General features: G+C 37.8%; 1 protein-coding gene across 4 annotated transcripts in view; it reads left to right on the forward strand.

The window, feature by feature from the left end:
- KLHL32 (kelch like family member 32) overlaps nucleotides 1–17,897 on the forward strand; it is a 118,891-nt gene that overhangs the window by 41,435 nt on the left and 59,559 nt on the right. For all 4 annotated transcript variants that reach the window (XM_054279703.1, XM_054279706.1, XM_054279707.1 and 1 more), the window contains exons 4-5: nucleotides 6,170–6,277; nucleotides 16,694–16,792. In XM_054279703.1, the coding sequence (XP_054135678.1) occupies nucleotides 6,170–6,277; nucleotides 16,694–16,792 (207 nt within the window). The remainder of the gene's footprint in view (nucleotides 1–6,169; nucleotides 6,278–16,693; nucleotides 16,793–17,897) is intronic.

Below are 17,897 nucleotides of genomic sequence, written 5' to 3' on the forward strand. Positions count from 1 at the left end.
TAGCTTTCTTTTGAATGTTGCATTTAAAGTTGAATCAAACAAAAGTGGAAAATGATGAACGTCTTCACAGTCTTGCTGAGGGAACTTTGAGGTATTGTGGAGGTTATTGCTATGCGCTGGTACCATGTACTTCTTTACTCCTAGAAGAGGGAGGGTATTTCTTGAAAGCCTCAGGTCACAGCAAGTAGTTACTTACGATTTCAGTCACAGTGCTGTCTTTTGAACAGCATAAGGCATAACCATTTGTTCATTTTACATAATTTACGTGTCTCCTGACACTGCATACATTTTCATCCTGTTTCTTGCCGTTAAAAGGCCACTAAGATATGTGGAATTCACTGGCAAAATTTGCTTGTTTAAAGTACATACAGCTTGGTTGAGTTGTTTTGTGGTCGTTTGCTGTTTGCTGTGACTGACATGGCTGTAAGGTTGATGTGTACAAATGAGGAAAAGCTCATTACTCTCATGGATATGGAACACCTGAGTAAGTAAGAAAATGACTCAAAGGCAAGGAGCAATTTGTATGTCACCATTGTGACAGTGAGCAATTTGTATTTTGGGGATTTTGACACGCATCTTGTGTGTCTGTTACCCACGTATGTGTTCCTGAAGTGGTATGTTGGGAAGGAGTCCATATATATTGCTGCAGTGCTGCCTGACTGGTACAATCAATGTGTCTGGACATTTTAACTGATTTGGTGATACATTTAACTGATACATTATTCTGATTTGGTGTTATTTTACAGCTATTGTGCATTTTGTTTTTGAAAGCTAAACCACATGCTGAGTGTGAAAAGTCAGACACAATGACTGTGCTAAACACCTTTTACTTTGACAGTTCTGCCTGGATGCATCAGATCTGCTCACATCTAAGTCTATACACCCTGTGCTTGTGTGTCATTTAGTTTTGAGCTCTTGTTCATGTCTGTATTCTATGTTTGTAGAAGAAAATGTTTTTACAAAGGTGCCTGTGACTGCTCAGGGCCAAGTTGTGCTTGTGTTAAATGCTCACCAAAGGTGTGCTTTGTGTTAAATGCTCACCAGCTTGCCACGTTTCTTTGAATTCAAGTTTTCAAGAGTCTGAGAATTTTTTTTAAGGCTTGAATATTTTTATCTAAGGACTGTGTGTTTTGTTTTCTTTTTCCTTTGGGAAAAGGAAAAAGCTTTGTTCTGTAGCTTTGTTTCTGTTTCAGGCCAAGATTAGAAGAAGAATGGAGGGTTGATTTCCTTTCTCCAAAAAGAGGAGCTATTAAAGTATCTGCCTGCCTCACAAAAATAAGGCCATCCAAATCTGTAGCATCTGAAATAAGTGTGACCTCAGGTGGAATTCCACAAATGGAGTACATCCATTTATGTCAGCATGTTGAGACCTGAGTTTTGGAGCAGTTGCCAAAAAATGGCAAATGGATTGTACTTACTTTGCATTGGGGATTTGGTTTACTTACTTAAAATCTTAACTGAAATATCAGAATATAAACAATCAATCTATTTACCACAATGTTGCCTAATTATGTGATTGGGTGGCAGAACAAACTCTGTAATAATAAGAAGCTAGAAAAAATTCTAAGTCCTCTCATCAGTGGGTTTTATTATAAAAGGGATCTTTGGTTAACAGTGGCAACCTGTATTTTCAAGTCTTATGAAGGTCTTGAAGCAGAAATGAGGCATAATCAAATAGATTTTATTTCAAGACAAATTGTTTTAAAATAAAGTATGATAACATTGTTGAGTTAAGCCAATAAATAACATTATTAACGTTTCATGCTTAGTCAAATTTGGTAGCTTTTCTGATAGGGTTGACTTTGAGTTGTGCATTTTTCCAAATATTTTGTATTTCATTTGTTTTTCTTGTCTGCCACTTCTGCATTCACCTGAGATATTTATCTCATTGCGTTGTTTTTAATGTACCCAAGGGAAAAATAAAGTAGGCTAGTAGCCTTGTATTAAAAGCATGACTGATGGATCTATATAAGCTCACAAAACCTTAGAGTATTTTCAGGGATGCATCTGAAACTGGTGTTTAACAGCTCAACCATAACTCATTCTCCAGGTATTGGTGAAGTGTCATATCAGAATGTAATGGTCCATATATTTTTTTCAGCTGAAACTAAAATATTCAGGTACAGGAGTGCAAATTAAAGGCTGAGTTTGAGTTCAGCTTCTGCCTGTGGTAGAACAGATTTTTTTTTCATGCTGGATTAAACCTCAAAAACTATCAGGCTAACAAGGAAATTTGCCTGCTGGTGAAGGCAGTGTGGATCAGTGAGCAGAACAAAGTTCATTTAAGTGGGAGATTACTTTCCTGGAGGCTAATCAAGTTCAGCTGAATGTGAACTGTCTGAGGACCATTGCAGGCCTTGTCTTTTGATCAAATTCTTTGGCCTTGTTTCCTGAAAAATAGATGCATTTCCTACTCAGTTTCAAAAATCTTCACAGAATATTTGAGGTGTGACTACTGCAGTGGACAAGGGAAGAGCTACAGTCATCATCTATCTGAACTTCTGTAAAGCCTTTTACCCAGTCTCCCACAACATCCTTGTCTCTAAATCAGAGAGAGATGGGTTCAATGAGGGGACTGGTAGATGGAGAAGAAAGTGTTTGGACAGTTGCTTCCAGAGGTGAATGGCTTAGAGTCCTGATGGGCGTCAGCGACAACTGGTGTCCCTCAGGAGTCTGTACCAGGACCTGTGTTATTTAATACCTTAATCAAAGTGATGGAGTGCACCCTTGGCAGATTTGCAGATGACACCAAGCTGGGTGTTGCAGTTAGCACACCTGAAGGATGGGATGCAATCCAGAGGGGCCTGGACAAGCTTGAGAAACGGGCCCATGGAATCTCATGTGGCTTAGTAAGACCAAGTGCAATGTGCTGCACCTGGGTCTGGGCAACCCCAGTATTAAGGCAGGTTGGGGGATGGACAGATGGAAAGCAGCCCTGCTGAGAAGGACTTGAGGGAGATGAGAGGCTGGACATGAGCCAGCAATGTGCACTCACAGCCTGGAAAGCCAAACATGTCCTGGGCTGCATCCAGAGCAGCGTGGCCAGCAGGGAGAGGGAGGGGATTTTTCCCCTCTATTCTCTTCTCATGAGACCCCCACCTGGCATGCTACATCCTGCTTTGAGGTCCTCAGTATAGGAAGGACTTTGACCTGTTGGAATGAGTCCAAAAGAAGGCCACCAAACTGATTAGAAGAAAGGTTGAGAGAATTGTGTCTATTCAGACTGAAAAAGAGAAGATTTCAGGGTGTGTATCCTTTCCTTATGTAGAGGGACTCTTCAAGAAAGCTGGAGAGGGACTTCTGATAAGGGCATGTAGTGATAGGACAAGGGGGAAGGCTTTCAGTTTAAGGGAAAGAAAGTGGGTTTGGATTAGATATAAGAAGAAATCCTGTACTGTGAGGATGGCCAGAGAATTTTTGGGTGCCCTGGCCTTGTAAGTCTTCAAGGCCAGGTTGGGTGGGGCTTTCAACAAGCTGGTTTAGTGGAAGGTGCCTCTGTGCATGGCGGGGGGTTGGAACTAGATAATAGTTATGGTCCCTTCCAACCCAGACCGTTCTGTGATTCTCCACAAAGCCACAGTTTTGTGTCTTACTGGCAGCTTCTGATAGCCCACTGCACTCTTAGGCTATATCTGTAGTTATAAATAAGGTGAATGAGGGCTTGTTTTCTGTCCTTAAAAGGACTGGCATAATATGGCTTGTGACAATATGGCTAAACCTCTGTGAACATTTTGGCTTTGTCCATGCTGCCTCTTTGGAACATCCATGGTCTGAGTTATCTCCTGGACCATAGTCTGGGCATTGCCTGGGATAATGCTAGTTGGCAGGGGTCAAAGCTCTGCTGGAGCTGTGCTTCTTATGCTCTGTGGGTGATTATGGACAGTGACTGAGTTAGTTGTCTGATCCTGCTGAGTTTACTAAGTTGCGTAGTAATAAACCCTGTGTAAAGACCATGTTGGAATCTGTGTTAGAATAATCTCCTAAAGGTAAAGTTAGTAAGTGTAGACAGAAGTCATATCAGAATGATTCCTTGTTTACAGATAGGATTCAGTCACGTGTTTCTTTGTATTTGTAAGCTTAACTCATTGTGTGGAATATTATCCCGTGACCAGAATAAGAGCTGTATTAGTAACCACACTGTCTTTAGGTGGTTCCTATGCACAGGTTGTGACACAAGAAGACACAGAGCATCTTTTACCTCTCAGCATTCCCAGCCTTTCTGCAGGCTGTCGGGGTTGAGGGTACAGAAGGTGTGCAAATCTACCCCTTGGCAGACAGGTGTTCCTTTGAGACTTTACTCTCTTTATTCAGGAATTGGTGTGTGAAAGGAATATTTTCCAAAATATTTATCTAGTAGTGAATTTCTGAGAAGAGAAGCTTATCTCTCCCAGACAGCCACTGCAGGTCTGCTTTTCCAAAGAATAGGTGGCTTATGAGTACCTTGCAGCTCCTGGCAAGCTCTGAAACCTCACATTAGCTACTAGATGACAACAAAATATTACATTTTTGATGGATAAGAAAAGTGGTTGAACTTGTTAGAAGTTTGGGGTTTTTTTCTCCTGAGGTATATTTAATGACTGTGTCTTACGGTATTTGTTTGATAAAGTTTTAAACTATTTATTGCTTCTTTTCTGTTGCCAGTTTGGAAGAAGCCCTGATATCACTTTAATTCAACAGAAATTGCAAAATCAGAAGGAATGACTGTATGATAAATGTCATTCTTGTTTATATTGGATGATTTCCAGGAAACATATTTATGCCAAATTATAGTGTTTTAATGATGAAAAGTACTAATATTTTCTGAAGAAATTAACTATTTGCCAAAAGCACTCAGTTCTTGAAGTCACCTGAGTCTAGGTGAAAGATGGAATAGTTTGGGTAAAGATGATGTAGTCATTCATATGTGCTAAATGGTTAGAGAGGGTAGGGCTTGTTTTTTTCCTTTCAAATTCAGCACTGCTTGGTGGACAGGTTGCACATATGAAATCCAGTGAGCTTGTTGACTGATACTCAGCTTCTGCAGGTATCAGGCAGAGTATCAGAAGGTAGCAGACACAGTTATATCCATGAGTGGGACTTTGTTACTGGAGTTCCCCAAGGTGTAGTCTGGTAGCCTCCCTAAAGACATTGAGTAAAGCACAAAACCTGCTGGGGATAAGTTTAGACTTTCTTTAGTAGTAGCAGATGGCAGAAATGTTCAGTTTATTTGTTCACAGTTTACTGTTTAAAAACTCTGAGTGGTCTATTTTGTTAAAAAAGTGTGGGAGGGTGTCAAAGAATGGAGAACGGGGCTGATAATTAGGGAAGGATTGGTAAGCAGAGGAAATGCAGCAGGAATGCAGGTTGGGAGGGAAGAGTGAAGGGCAAAGAAGTTTAATGGGGATGAGAAGAAAAAGATTCTCACAAGGATTCAAGAGACTGAGTATGATTGCTTCATTCCAGGGAGACACTGAAGACAAATTATCTGGAAAGTAAGGCTGGATGAAAGGGAGAGTTGCTCTTCTCAGTGGCATATTCAGGGAAATTCCATAGCACCTTGCCTGTCTTCAGTTTAGACTGTATGATATGAGAAACTGAGGCAATAACAAATAAAGGGAGGTTGTAAGTTTGGGTGTCTGCATCTCCATCATTCCACTTCATTTAATAAATTGACTACTGCATTGCTCATATTCCAGTCTGAGATGCTGATTTGAAAAGGATTACTTATAAAAGATGCTTTTACCTGCCCCTTCTAATCAAGTAATTGTGTATGGCTTATTGCTCCTTCTTATATACAGTGATACTCTACATAAGTATTGCTTTTAGTGGTGCTTGTGTAGATTATTCTTTTCCCAGAGTCCATTTACCTTTTTTTATTGAACGATACCTTATTGTGTGACTGTTCTCACTGATTTCACCTAAATGACTTAATTAAGAAGTATATGTATATTAAAGAAAATGATTTCTCTGTTTATCTAGAATAAGGTTTTGTATTTCTTTAATGATAAAAGGACTCAGTTACAAGATTGATTGCTGTGGTGTTACTGAAAACTTGGTATAGATCTCATTCTGACTCTCAAGGCTGCTACTATTTGGAATTTTTATCCAAAATTTCTTAATGGCATTTCTCTTTTTTCCCCATAGGCATTTATCCAGAATTTCTTAATGGCATTTCTGTTTTTTCCCATAGGCAATGTTCAGTCTCTGCATGGTTGAGAGTGAAGCTGATGAGGTGAATTTACATGGTGTCACAAGCCTTGGTTTAAAACAAGCCCTGGACTTTGCATATACTGGACAGGTATTGTACAGTTCTTCAAATTAAGAGACACCATCAAAAGCAACTGCATTAAAAACTGAGTATGACCTTTTTAGAGATACTAAAAAATATTTTTCTTGTGCACTGCTCAGTACAAGCTATTTTGATTTAACAGATCTTAATTTTCATGTACTGTGGTGGATTTTTTCTTTAGATGGATTGTTTAATAAAAACTCTGCTTTACGTGCATCATTGTCAGGTAGGAAACCATGTAGGTCTTGTAAGCCCTTTTTGTGGTTCCCTGACTATTCATAAAATCTTAATGTGAGTTGAATGTCCTTGCTAAATTAAATTTAAAGAAAAGTGTTTCCCTTATAATAAATATTTATCAACTCTGCTGTGTTTGACAAATTATATAATTGAGGGGAAAAGTAGTCTCTTATTCTCTAGACAGATGAAGTTGAGGCATCTTTGTAAATGCTTATAGGTACTGTACATCTTCATTTTGGCCCATTCATTATGGTGCTTCAGAAAATGAAGAGTGATGCTCCTTTTCCCTCTGCCTCTTACCAAGTAAAAGCCCCCCAAAACAAAAACAAACAAACAAACAAAAAAAACCAAAAAAAACAAAAAGAAAAAAAGAAGTATTTATAACATGCCATATCTCTGCACTGCATGCTTGGAGAGTGTTGCTGTGTGACTTTGTCTCAGTTCAGAGTTCATGGATAGTGAGCACAGAGCACTCAGCTATTTTTGCTTTGGACTTGAAAATTCTAGATAACCAAACTATTTCTGGAATATCACTACGGCAGTTGAGTCCATTGACGCACTAGTGACGTTTATTAGTTAATTTTGAAAAGGAAGGCTTAAATCCCTACTAAGATATTCTGAAGAGTTGTTGGGTTATAAAAATTTAAGGCATCTGCTTCCATACTGTGAATTGAGTATATGGCCTTATGTGGGGTTTTTTGTTTTTTTCATTTTTATTTTTAAAGGAAACTAAGTAGAAGTAAAGGGAGAAAAAATTAAAGGGGCTGTTTTTGTCACCAGCTCAGAAAACAGTTATGCTTTAGCATTGGTCTTGGAGACTAGCACTTGAATTTCTTTGAAGGAAAATTGAGTTTATGCTGCTTTGGAAAACATTGTTTATTCAAAGATATCTTTGATATAAATGATAAACAGAGATGTCATACTATATTAGTGAATTAGCTACATGACTTGTCATTGGTATGCTTTTCTTTCAGTTGAAAGCTTTTGTTAAAAATGGACTGTCTGATTAAAATGAAAATTTTAGGTACCTATACATCGTCATATTAGTCATTTAAAACTATAGGTTGATTATTCTGAAGAGAAAACTCTGGTTAAAAGAAAGTATCATTTTAGAAGACAGGTTGTAATTGATTTCTGTCTGACCCATCCCATCTGCTGTGATTAGAGGCATTCCCCATCTTTCTGCAAAATTCAGTCTAACAAACCTGTGTAAAATACATTAGAAACCTTTGAAAGGATGGATGTGGCTTTTATGTAACCCAGCAAATGACCCCAGGCTGCTTCCAGGATAATATCCTCAGATTCCTGGGAAATATGCACCTTCTGTCACTGGCCCTTTAGACTTTTGAGTCTCTCATTTTCAGGCATAACCTACTTTGAATAAGTGAGTGGGTTTCCTGAGTTAAATATAGATGTGCACGTATGTAGCTGCTCTTACACAGAAGTGATTATAAGGCGAGGCTGGCTCTGTCGTGTCTGTCAGATGCACCAAGTGCTTCTTGGATGCACAGACAAATGAGAAGGATTCTGTGAGAGTTGTTCAAAGATGCCCTTTGAAGCACAACTCAGTGAAATGTGGGTCTGAGAATTAGCAGTGTCTCGTTTGCCTTTCATCCTTGGAATTCTCTTCTGGCACTGTGTATTGAGCATTGCTTGTGTTCAGACTCAGACTGACAGAATCTGGGTGAGCATTTCAAGGTAGTGAGTGGGAGTAATCCACAAAGGCTATTAATAAATAACTGGATTACTCCATGCTTATATCAGAGTCCTGAAAACAGAATTGTCTTTAGCTTGGTTTGCAAACTCTTCATGTTTTTATAAGACAAACAAAATATTTCTCAATAACCTGACAGTCACTCATGCCAAATATAACCTTATATTGCTCTGAAAATATGGGGCTATCAAGATGTGAAGTGCCTCTTAAAAGTTCTCTCTCTTCTTTTTTTTTTTTTTTTTTTTTTTTTTTTTTTAAAGCAGACTTGGCCAAAATGTTAGTTCAAAAAATTGCTGTTTGCCTAGGCAACACTGTGAATCTCCCTAAAATATCCATGTCTAAACAGATAAGTAATTAGTTGCAGCTTTCTTCTCTTTACTTCTTTAATATACTACATTTCTATTTGGCACATTACACTTCAAATTGAGTGCAGCTTTCTGTGTAAAATAATATGCTGGAGACATCTGGTGGAAATATTTAATATTGCACAACAGCAATATTTGGTGTCTGCAGTTTTTGAAAGTTATTAAAATGAAGAAATTTGATTTTTAGAATGAGCATGAAATCTGTAATTAAACTCTGTCATCCTTGCCTCTTTTTGTTAATTTGAAATCTTCCTGCAGACTTCAAATACAACTTTCATCTTCCTGTCCACTTAGGCAGACAGTACCTTATTGTAATTACTGTTGAAAATATTTTGCTTTATAGGAAAAATTGATTGTTCAGAAGAAAAGAATGTATCAAAATTCAAATTAAGTATAAATAATATAACTGCAACTGAACTGATATATAACAATGGTCCTTAATAATTACAAAGAAAGAAATTTTGTTACAGAAATAAATAAAAACTTACAAAAGGAATGGCAGTAGACCTTGATTTTGTTCTTTGCATGTATGTTCTCAGTAATACTTTAGTAATAAAATCTTCAGCAAAAAATGTCTTAGATATATTTAATCTTGTCCATGGGTATTTTACTATGTAATCCCCATATTCAGAATTCAGAGATACAGCTCTTCTCCTTTTTAGGTGACTGTTTTCTTGTTGTAGTTGCTGTATCCTTTCTTCCCAAAAGGTTGAAGGGTTTTAGATCATTCTCTCTGTTACTTCATAGCTGGCAGTGGCCAGGTCAGGCCAGAGTCTCAGTGAGTGGATTACTCTCCCTTTCTTCTCACAAGGGCATTTTGTGAGTGTCAGATGTGCCTTGGAAGGGAGATGGATCAAGTTACAAATCAATTTACAAACTATGTGTCTTAGAATACTCATATAGAGAAGCATTTCCAGGCAAAGAATTTGGAGCTCACAATTCCTGCTGTCAAAATAAGAGCCTAAATCGCTGTGTCAGAGCCTCGTGGGCATTGTTGTCTGCACCTTTAAAAAATTTTAACTAATTTGTTAGAAAGAGACATAATCTTGGAGGAGTGGGGTAGCCAGTAAATAGGCCAGTGTAGTTGGCTGGTAACTCAGGGGAGCACTGGCTTTAATTTGCAGTGGATGATTGTGATCCTAATTCAACAAAAATACAAGATAAGTCCCATGCATACTGAAATGCTTCTGACTTGGATCTTTTTTCTTTGTTAACATATGTTCCATCCTGTGTCTTTAATCTATGGCAACAAATATTTTGTAGTTAGATAGAATTTTATTTGAGGACCTGAAAACACATTACCAAAGCAAGAAATCTCTGTATGTATTTTGTTGCATCACAGGTAGGAAATAATTTGGGAGAAAATAACTTTCCAATGACAGCACAGCACTCTCGTGGCTTCTTAGTACTTAGTACCAAGTTCTCTTAAGTGTCATTTTTCTAAATGGCTGGTCTGTTTTTTCCCCTAAACTCTAATACTTTGTTTTTGTATTAATAGAAATTACATCTTCCCTAAGTTATAATATTATCCTGAATTAGTAAAGCAGAAATTAGTGAGGAAGAATTAGTGAGGAAGCCCTTATAAATGAGGCTTTTTATGTTCAGCTCTTTTTCCCATAGTGGATTTTGGGGTAATTTGTCCTTTGATGCCTTCTTAGCCCAAGATTAACATAGCCTTATTTCCTAACTATGGCATGTTGAAATGTTTCCTTTTATTGAAAGCACCATACAAAGTTGCACTTACAATAATTCAAAAATAGGCTATAAACTTTGTTATTACCATATTTAACAGGTTTTCTTTTACTCACAAAAGGCTGATGTAGCAGCAGTGTTTCAATAAAGGTAATATCAGTATATTATTCCAGTTACAAATCTAGAACTTCATTTTATTTCCAGGTATGCTGCTCCCAATATTACTTCAATGCATTTCCAGTGTGATCCTATTTAACTATTGCCTTTACTTTGTATTCAGTTAGTTTGAGACCTGTCATCCTCTTAACAGCTATTATTACTTTACCAAACAGCTTTCAGGAATTGGTAGAGTACCATCATGTGATTTTTCAAATTAATGCACACAAACCTCTGATTAGTTAAAGTATTATCTTACAGCTCCTTTTAAAAATTGTTCCTTTAGCTTTGTTATTTCTTTAAAAAAGCCATGAAAGAGTAAAAGATCTGAGATAGTAAAGAAATAGTAGAAATAATTATTATTTCTAAGTACAACTATTTCTCCTTATGATTTTTTGGATTCCTTTGTAGAATCTTGGCTTTCATCTCTCATCTGCTCTCCTCCCCATGTGATGCTGGCAGTTTTTCTAGTGATCAACCAGTATTTCATCTGCCATTTTTAGTTAAGACCAAGGTGAGGCAGCTGTCAATATCTTAGTGCCCCTTATTGTGTTGATCCTCTCTTGTGGGTGGAGGTGTATTGCAAAGCTGTGTTGTGATGGTTGATTTTCTTGGGTAAGTGACCCGCTGCATCCTGTGACAGCAGTTCCACTGGCTGCTTTTAGATTAAAATGATTCAATTCAATTACCTGCTGTCCCTAGCAAAAGGGAATTCAGCTCTTTTCTACTGGGGGACCATATGCCAAAGTGATGGATAACTGAATATAACAGGTCTGTGTCTTACTGTAAATACTTAATATAATTTTTCAATGCAATTTCAAAGCAAAAAATATGAATTTGATACTTAGATTTGGACACTTCATTTTTTTACTTCTCTCAGGATAATATTTTTTCTGTATTTAGCACTAGGGTTTACAGCTGCTAGGTCCTAGGTATCCAGTTCAGCTGCAGATTGCCTAAAAGGCTTAGACTAATACAGAGCTTTAATTAACTCACTTTATGTAGTTAATTGTAGAGAAAATTGAATATTTCACTTTTTTTGCTCTGGACAGGAATTTAGCTAGGGACAAGACAGCTTTTCTAGTGCTTAAAGTGATTAAAGTAATGAAACACCATCTCAAAGAGTAGTGAATTTGCTTGGAGTCTTGCTTATCCAAACCCTCTTTAATTATAGTAATGGTACTGGTGTGAAGCTATGTCAGGGAAAGTTCAGGCTGGCCATGATGAAAAGGTGTCAGGTCACTGGAACAGGCTCTCCAGGGAAGTGGTCATGACACCAAGCTTGTCAGAGTTCAAGGAATGTCTGGACATTTGTTTAGTTTTGGATGGCCCTGAAATTAGCAGGGAGATAGGACTAGATGATCTTTATGGGAGCCTTTCAAATTGAAATATTCTTTGATTTTATAATGTGTATGCTGTGCACTTAACATGGGTTTTCTTCTAATTTTCTGGAAAAAATAATATGATGCATCAGAGAAATGCTGGTCATGATGCTTTCTGGCATTGGCTAATGAGACATCTGGATTTTATAGCAAGAGCTACCAAACATTGTGTGCCAGGGCTTTGGGCAGTTGCCTGCAGGGGACTAGAACATTCTTTCCTCACTCACTTTTTTGAAGCAGCACTTGTCAATGTGCAAGGAGCTCAGTATTCAACTGAATCATGAATGAGCGGGGAGACAGGCAGAAGTGCTATCTGGTTGGGAGTGAAATGCAGTCTAAATTACTTTAAAAGAAAAGTTAAGGTGTTTGATTGCTCTTAAGCACATGGAATGATCTCCATCAGGCAAAAACAACTGATACTTGTGTTTGATGCCTGTCTTGTTTGAGATGCTGATCACTGCAAGGGGAGTCAAGGAGGATTTTTTTTTTTTATCAGAGTGGCAGGAATCTTAGAAATTTTTTTCTTGTTTTCTTTGTAAAATTCCATACAGTTTACTTTCTAGAATTTTCTGACAGGGCTGCATCTTTCCTTATTCTTGGAAAATGGGACTTAGGAGAACTTGGTATTAAGCACTAAGAAACCACTTGTGTGCTGTGCTGTCTTTGGAAAGTTGTTTTCTCCCAAATTAAATATGGCTGCATATTTTCTTACTGTTACAGCATAATACTGGTATATTTTTAATGTTAATCATGCCACCATCTCACTTTTCCATTGTCCCACAAACAGCTGTATGAAAATGAGAAAAATATGGGGGATATATGAGTAGCTGGAATGAAGGTGATAAAAGTGCATCTTCAACCTGCAGTTTAGCCTTCTTGGGCCTAAAGCAGCTATTGTTTAGTGTGGATAAATATAGTGGCCTGCAGTATTTAGGGAATAGAATGTTCTAGTTGTTCTTTCCAGATATAAACCTCATGAGACTCCACAGATGTGACAGTTAATCTGGATCTTACCTTCTCCCTCAGGCTCTAAGTTGATTTGTTGGAAAGGACAGTTTAAGGAGTTTCCTTTTCATTCTTTTTTGGCTGTTGTTGCCCTCTTTGCTCTGACCTTAATTTTTTTTTTTTTTTTGTTGGCCTATAGGGCTTTGTTTGCTGTAGGAGGCTAGGATTAAAAGAGTAGGATGTTTTTGATCTGGACAATGTGGAGGTGAGGCCTGAGTAGTTGTTCTGAGGAAAGGATGGCAACACTCTGTTGCCACAAGTCTCAAAAAAGATTGAAGAGAGAGAAAAGATGCATGATACCAGTTAAGTATTTTCCCTTGCTTACCCATTATCCTAAGGTGTTGGAGGGGAAGGGGATCCAGGTTGAGTTGGGAAAGGAAGAAAGAAATCTTCGGTTAAGAGGGAATAAATTCTAGTTTTGAACTGCTGGCTGGAGGGTAAAAATATGGGGCAGGGTGTTAAGGCCCCTGTGTTTCTGTAACAATGGGACTGGTTATAAAATTCCCTTTTCTGCCTCAATAATGTGGTTGACAAAGTCAGGTTTAATTTACCATTTTCTAGTTCTTGCATTTGAAGAGAAACTTTCTGCAATATATCCACGAAGTATAAGTGGATACATTTCCAGATAGATTAATATTATATGTCTAAAAATAGTATATCTAAGAAATTACATAATCTGCCTTTCTAGATCTTGTGACCTCAACATTCTGTTACAGACAGTCACATTTTGCATCGCTTCAATCTCTTGGGCTGTGGGTCTGACCAAAATAGGGACCAGACTGTATTTTATGTATTTTCTCTGGCGGGTTTGTGGCATGATGGAGAGTAAGTAGAAAGGCAGCTTTGAGGAACAGGTTTCCTGTTTGAAAACAGTCATTGTCAGGGCAAAGTAGTTTGTCAAAGTAAATCATTTTGAAAACGAGCAGTATGTCAGGCTTGATGGCTTAGGAAAGGGTGTATCATGTATCACAAAATCTGCCTGTAATATACAGGGAAAGGGTACTTAAGGGGATTTTCTGGGGTACTACCATATGCCAGGGAGAAGTTGAAAGTATAATGAAAATTACCCCTCAAAATAAGGATTGGATACAGGGGTGATTGTAAGGTGCAGCCAGGTGCATCTAATTAATCTCAATGTAAAAATAATACAGTAACCACTCTAATATAGCCTGTGTCATGAGAAAGTACATTCTTCACTGGTGAAGGTTGTAGTTTTTGTCTGAATTTGATGAGTCCAAATTACTCTTAAGTTTCTGTCCCAGTAATTATGCCTCATAATGCTTGGGTTGAGGATGGATTACAGGAAATGATTAGGCTTCTCTCTATATTTTCACACTGAGAATTATGATGAATTTTGAGGTTGTGAATCCAAAGTAGACCTTAGTTTCACTCTCCTTAATTTGCAATAAGCATCATTCTTATGACCTCAGATCTATTGTTTTGAGATTTAGACAAGCAGAGGAGAGAGGCTCAGTCACTGTTTGTACTTTTGGTGTGCATTTGGTGGTGTTTATGTGCATTTACTGTTAATATTTGGTGTTTATGTGCATTTACTGTTAGTATTGGGCTGGAAGGCCTATATGACATATAAAAACCTATGCTGGTAATTAATAAAAACTAAGCAATTGCTTTATTGTATAAAAGCTCAAAGGTGTGGAATAATTGTGAATTACCCCAGTTTCAGTAGAGGGAAGGCTTGCAATATTTTCTTCCTTCTTTACTTATAATTTTATTTTCCTTGTGGATTTTACCAGCCTGCAGTTTCCCAGTGGTGAACATTTAGCATAGGCAAATTAGTGTTTTTTGCCGATATCCAAATGAGTATTGAATAAAAGTTCAGATAGTTCACTTTAAAACGAAGTTTTGTGAAAAGATAAACTAGACTTTCCTCCCTTATCTTGGGAAGCACAGAAGTGATTCTGTTTTCTCAGTAGAATATAGATTGCATGGTAATGGAGGGCTGTAAAAATGGATGAACATGTAGGAAATACATCTGCCACCTTGAAATGAACTTTTGTTGATGACTTTGTGCAAATCATCTCTGGACAGTAGCCAGCCACCCTCCTTGCCTCTTGTCCTACTTCTTATCTCAGAGTGCTATTAGTATTATTTGTAAATGGATTGCTGTAGCTTTAAAAGACATGAATATTATTGCAATTAGATACAGTTTGTCTATGCCTACAAGGTACTAATCTGCTTAGGGCTCTGGTTCTCTGGCTGACAGTAAGTAATGTGCCAGAGGATGGCAGCTCCTCAGTGTCAATCATGTCTGAATGGAAAACACTGCAGGGTCTATACCAGCTTGTTTTGTCTGACCTTGAGCTCTCACTTGAAAATACTTGAGAGTGACATGATTTTATTTGTTTGTTTTTAATATCTGTGTCTGTTGGAGATATTTTTCTTACTGAAATCCATCCTAACTTTCTGTTCAACTACCTCTCATCATTCATAGCAACCTCAGCAGCACCAGCCAAAAACCTGGATTGTGCTGGGCCTGCTTCTCATTTGCAGTAGGATCCTTACATGAATTTCTGGCTAGATAAAGAGCCTTCATGTTTTATATAGTATGTAAATGACATATAATGTTCACTTAAAATCTAGTATTAATAAATGTAGTGATTTGCACAAGCATTAAGGATTTCATATGCTGCCAGAACTCAATGTAAATGAGTTCTTGATATAATCAAGGATCAATCCCCTTCTGTCCTCCTCCTAATATATCCATTATGTTGGAGATACTTTGTGGTTTTGCTTGAAGAAATGCATACACTTTTTTCATTTCCCTCAAAAATAGTTAAACTACAAAAGATGCATTTGAATATCTTTCCTTTTGTTTTCCATTTTCCTTATTCCACTGCACTTGAGGTACACAGATTATGCTGTGAGATAAAACTGAATTGTGTCAGCAGAAAGAAAGGAATCTGAAAGCAAGCTTTGCTTCCCTGTGGAGCAGTGAGAGACTGACCTCATGTGGTGAGAAACCAAAGTTGCCAGGGGAAGTACAAGGATAAAATTGAATATAGCAAGCAGCTTTGAAAATTTAATTTTTATCATGCATTTCTGATTTTTTTTGATGTTGTGCTATTTAAAAGATTTTAATATAGACAGTTTGTCATCTGATTGCTAATAAGAAGCTGACCAGTGTCCATATTCCCAAAGACATATTTGTGTCCCAAAAGGGATGCTCTAACAAGCTGACCCCAAGACAGTGGTCTATAAGCTGTGGCCCAATTATCCTTACTGCTGCCTGTACACGATTTTAATTGAAATGAGTAGGAGTTTCGTGTGAGCAAGTAGCTGAATAATCAGTCTTGGTTTCCATGCCCTCTCTGGCACTTCCCCAGCAACATGCTCATTGTGCTTTCAGAGCCCTGCTCTCTCAAATGAAGACTGTGGTTAGGAAAATTATAAAGTGGCACCATGCAGAATAGGCAGGGTGTTCCTAGTCTATATTTGTTTTACATGCATGAATAATATTATTAGTGGAGACTTGTGAGTCAATTCTGTTGGCCTGATTCATCAGTATGTGTGGAAGGATCTAAGTATACAGATAACAAAATGAGCTTCTGTTATTTTGAAAAGTCTCCTTCTTAAACAGCACACATTTAGTTTCAAAGGGTTTAAGGGATATTGTGACTTTGGGACTCTTACAGGAAAAAGAAAATAACGAAAAAAAGTTTAAAAATCCTTTGGGAAATTCAGATGAACTTTAGAAAATCTGTCCCTATTCTGTAAAGGGTTTCCCTATATGCTTTATTGTATTCTCTTGTTTATGTTGACTTAAAGGCCTTTGTTATTTCAGATATTTAATATATTCCACCAGTACTCTGAGTACATCTTCCAGATGACAAACCTTCCATTTTCTTCTTTACAGATCCTCTTGGAACCAGGGGTGATACAGGACGTCCTAGCAGCTGGGAGTCATTTGCAGCTGCTGGAGCTTCTCAGTTTATGTTCTCACTATCTCATTGAGGTGAGGCTTTTTGGCCTGATCAGCTGTTTCTGTTTGGTACACTTTTGTTTCAAGCCTAATTTCAATAGGAGACCATTAGTACAATACCTGATGTAATCTAAATGGCAAAAACTGAATTTCGGGAGATCTGGTTTTTGGGTGTAATTTGGGTTTCAGTTTATGGTCGATGCTTTATCCCTCCATCCATTTTGTCCATTTCATTCCTGAAAGCAAGAATGGTCCACAGCATGATTCCCCCTTTTACCAGGGAATTTGCCGCCTTCTACTTCAGTGTACCAAATGTGAAGATATTTCCCTATTAGGATCATGAGTATTGTGACAAATTCAGATGTGTAATTCACAACAGAAAATTGACATTTATTCCAGGGCACTACAGCCTCTCACTGAAGGAAGAGGGCTTGTTTTAATGGCACCTTTTTCTCAATGAGCCTTATGCCTGTAATGCCAATTCTTTTATCAAACCAAAAAATTGAGTTGCGGTAAAGATTTTTTTTGAGCTTGGCTTGTATAGGAAATGGCAGCAAGAATGATGGTATGATGGTAGCAAGAACATGGCTTTGATGGGTATCTGTGAAAAGCCTTCTAAAAATAAAATGGCAATAGCAGTTCTACAGAACTGTTTGCTCCTGTCAGTAACTTTTCATCACTGTTTCTGAAGTGGGATGTGTTAACTGCACCTGGGCAGCACTTGGGCATGGAGATGCACATCAGCACAGTGCTCTTAGTGTGCACTTGCCTTCCCACAGTGTAGCTGCCTTTGAGCAGTGGGAGTGTGCTTGGCAGCACGCTGAGCTCCTGAGCACCAGGGGCATGCAGCCTCTCCTGCTAAGAACTTCAGGATGTACTTGAAGGCTTTGTGTCTTACAGGGAAAGAATCTGTTCTTTGAGTGTTAACCTTAGGAAACCCTTCAAAATGTATATTCAGATAATAAGTTGGTATTATTTTGTGCTTTATATTTAATTGATTTAATTTTTTATTTAATTGATTAGAAAGTTAAAGGAGCTGACAGAGAGCTGCAGTTGTTTTTGGTTTTTTTTTAGGAATGCAGGAAGAGATTTAATTTTTCTGAGAAAACAGACATGGGTTGTCATGGGAAAGATGATT

This window comes from Melozone crissalis, unplaced genomic scaffold (assembly GCF_028551555.1).
Source record: "Melozone crissalis strain CALT ecotype California unplaced genomic scaffold, PUWL_Pcris_2 ptg000027l_1, whole genome shotgun sequence".
Classification (NCBI taxonomy): domain Eukaryota; kingdom Metazoa; phylum Chordata; class Aves; order Passeriformes; family Passerellidae; genus Melozone; species Melozone crissalis.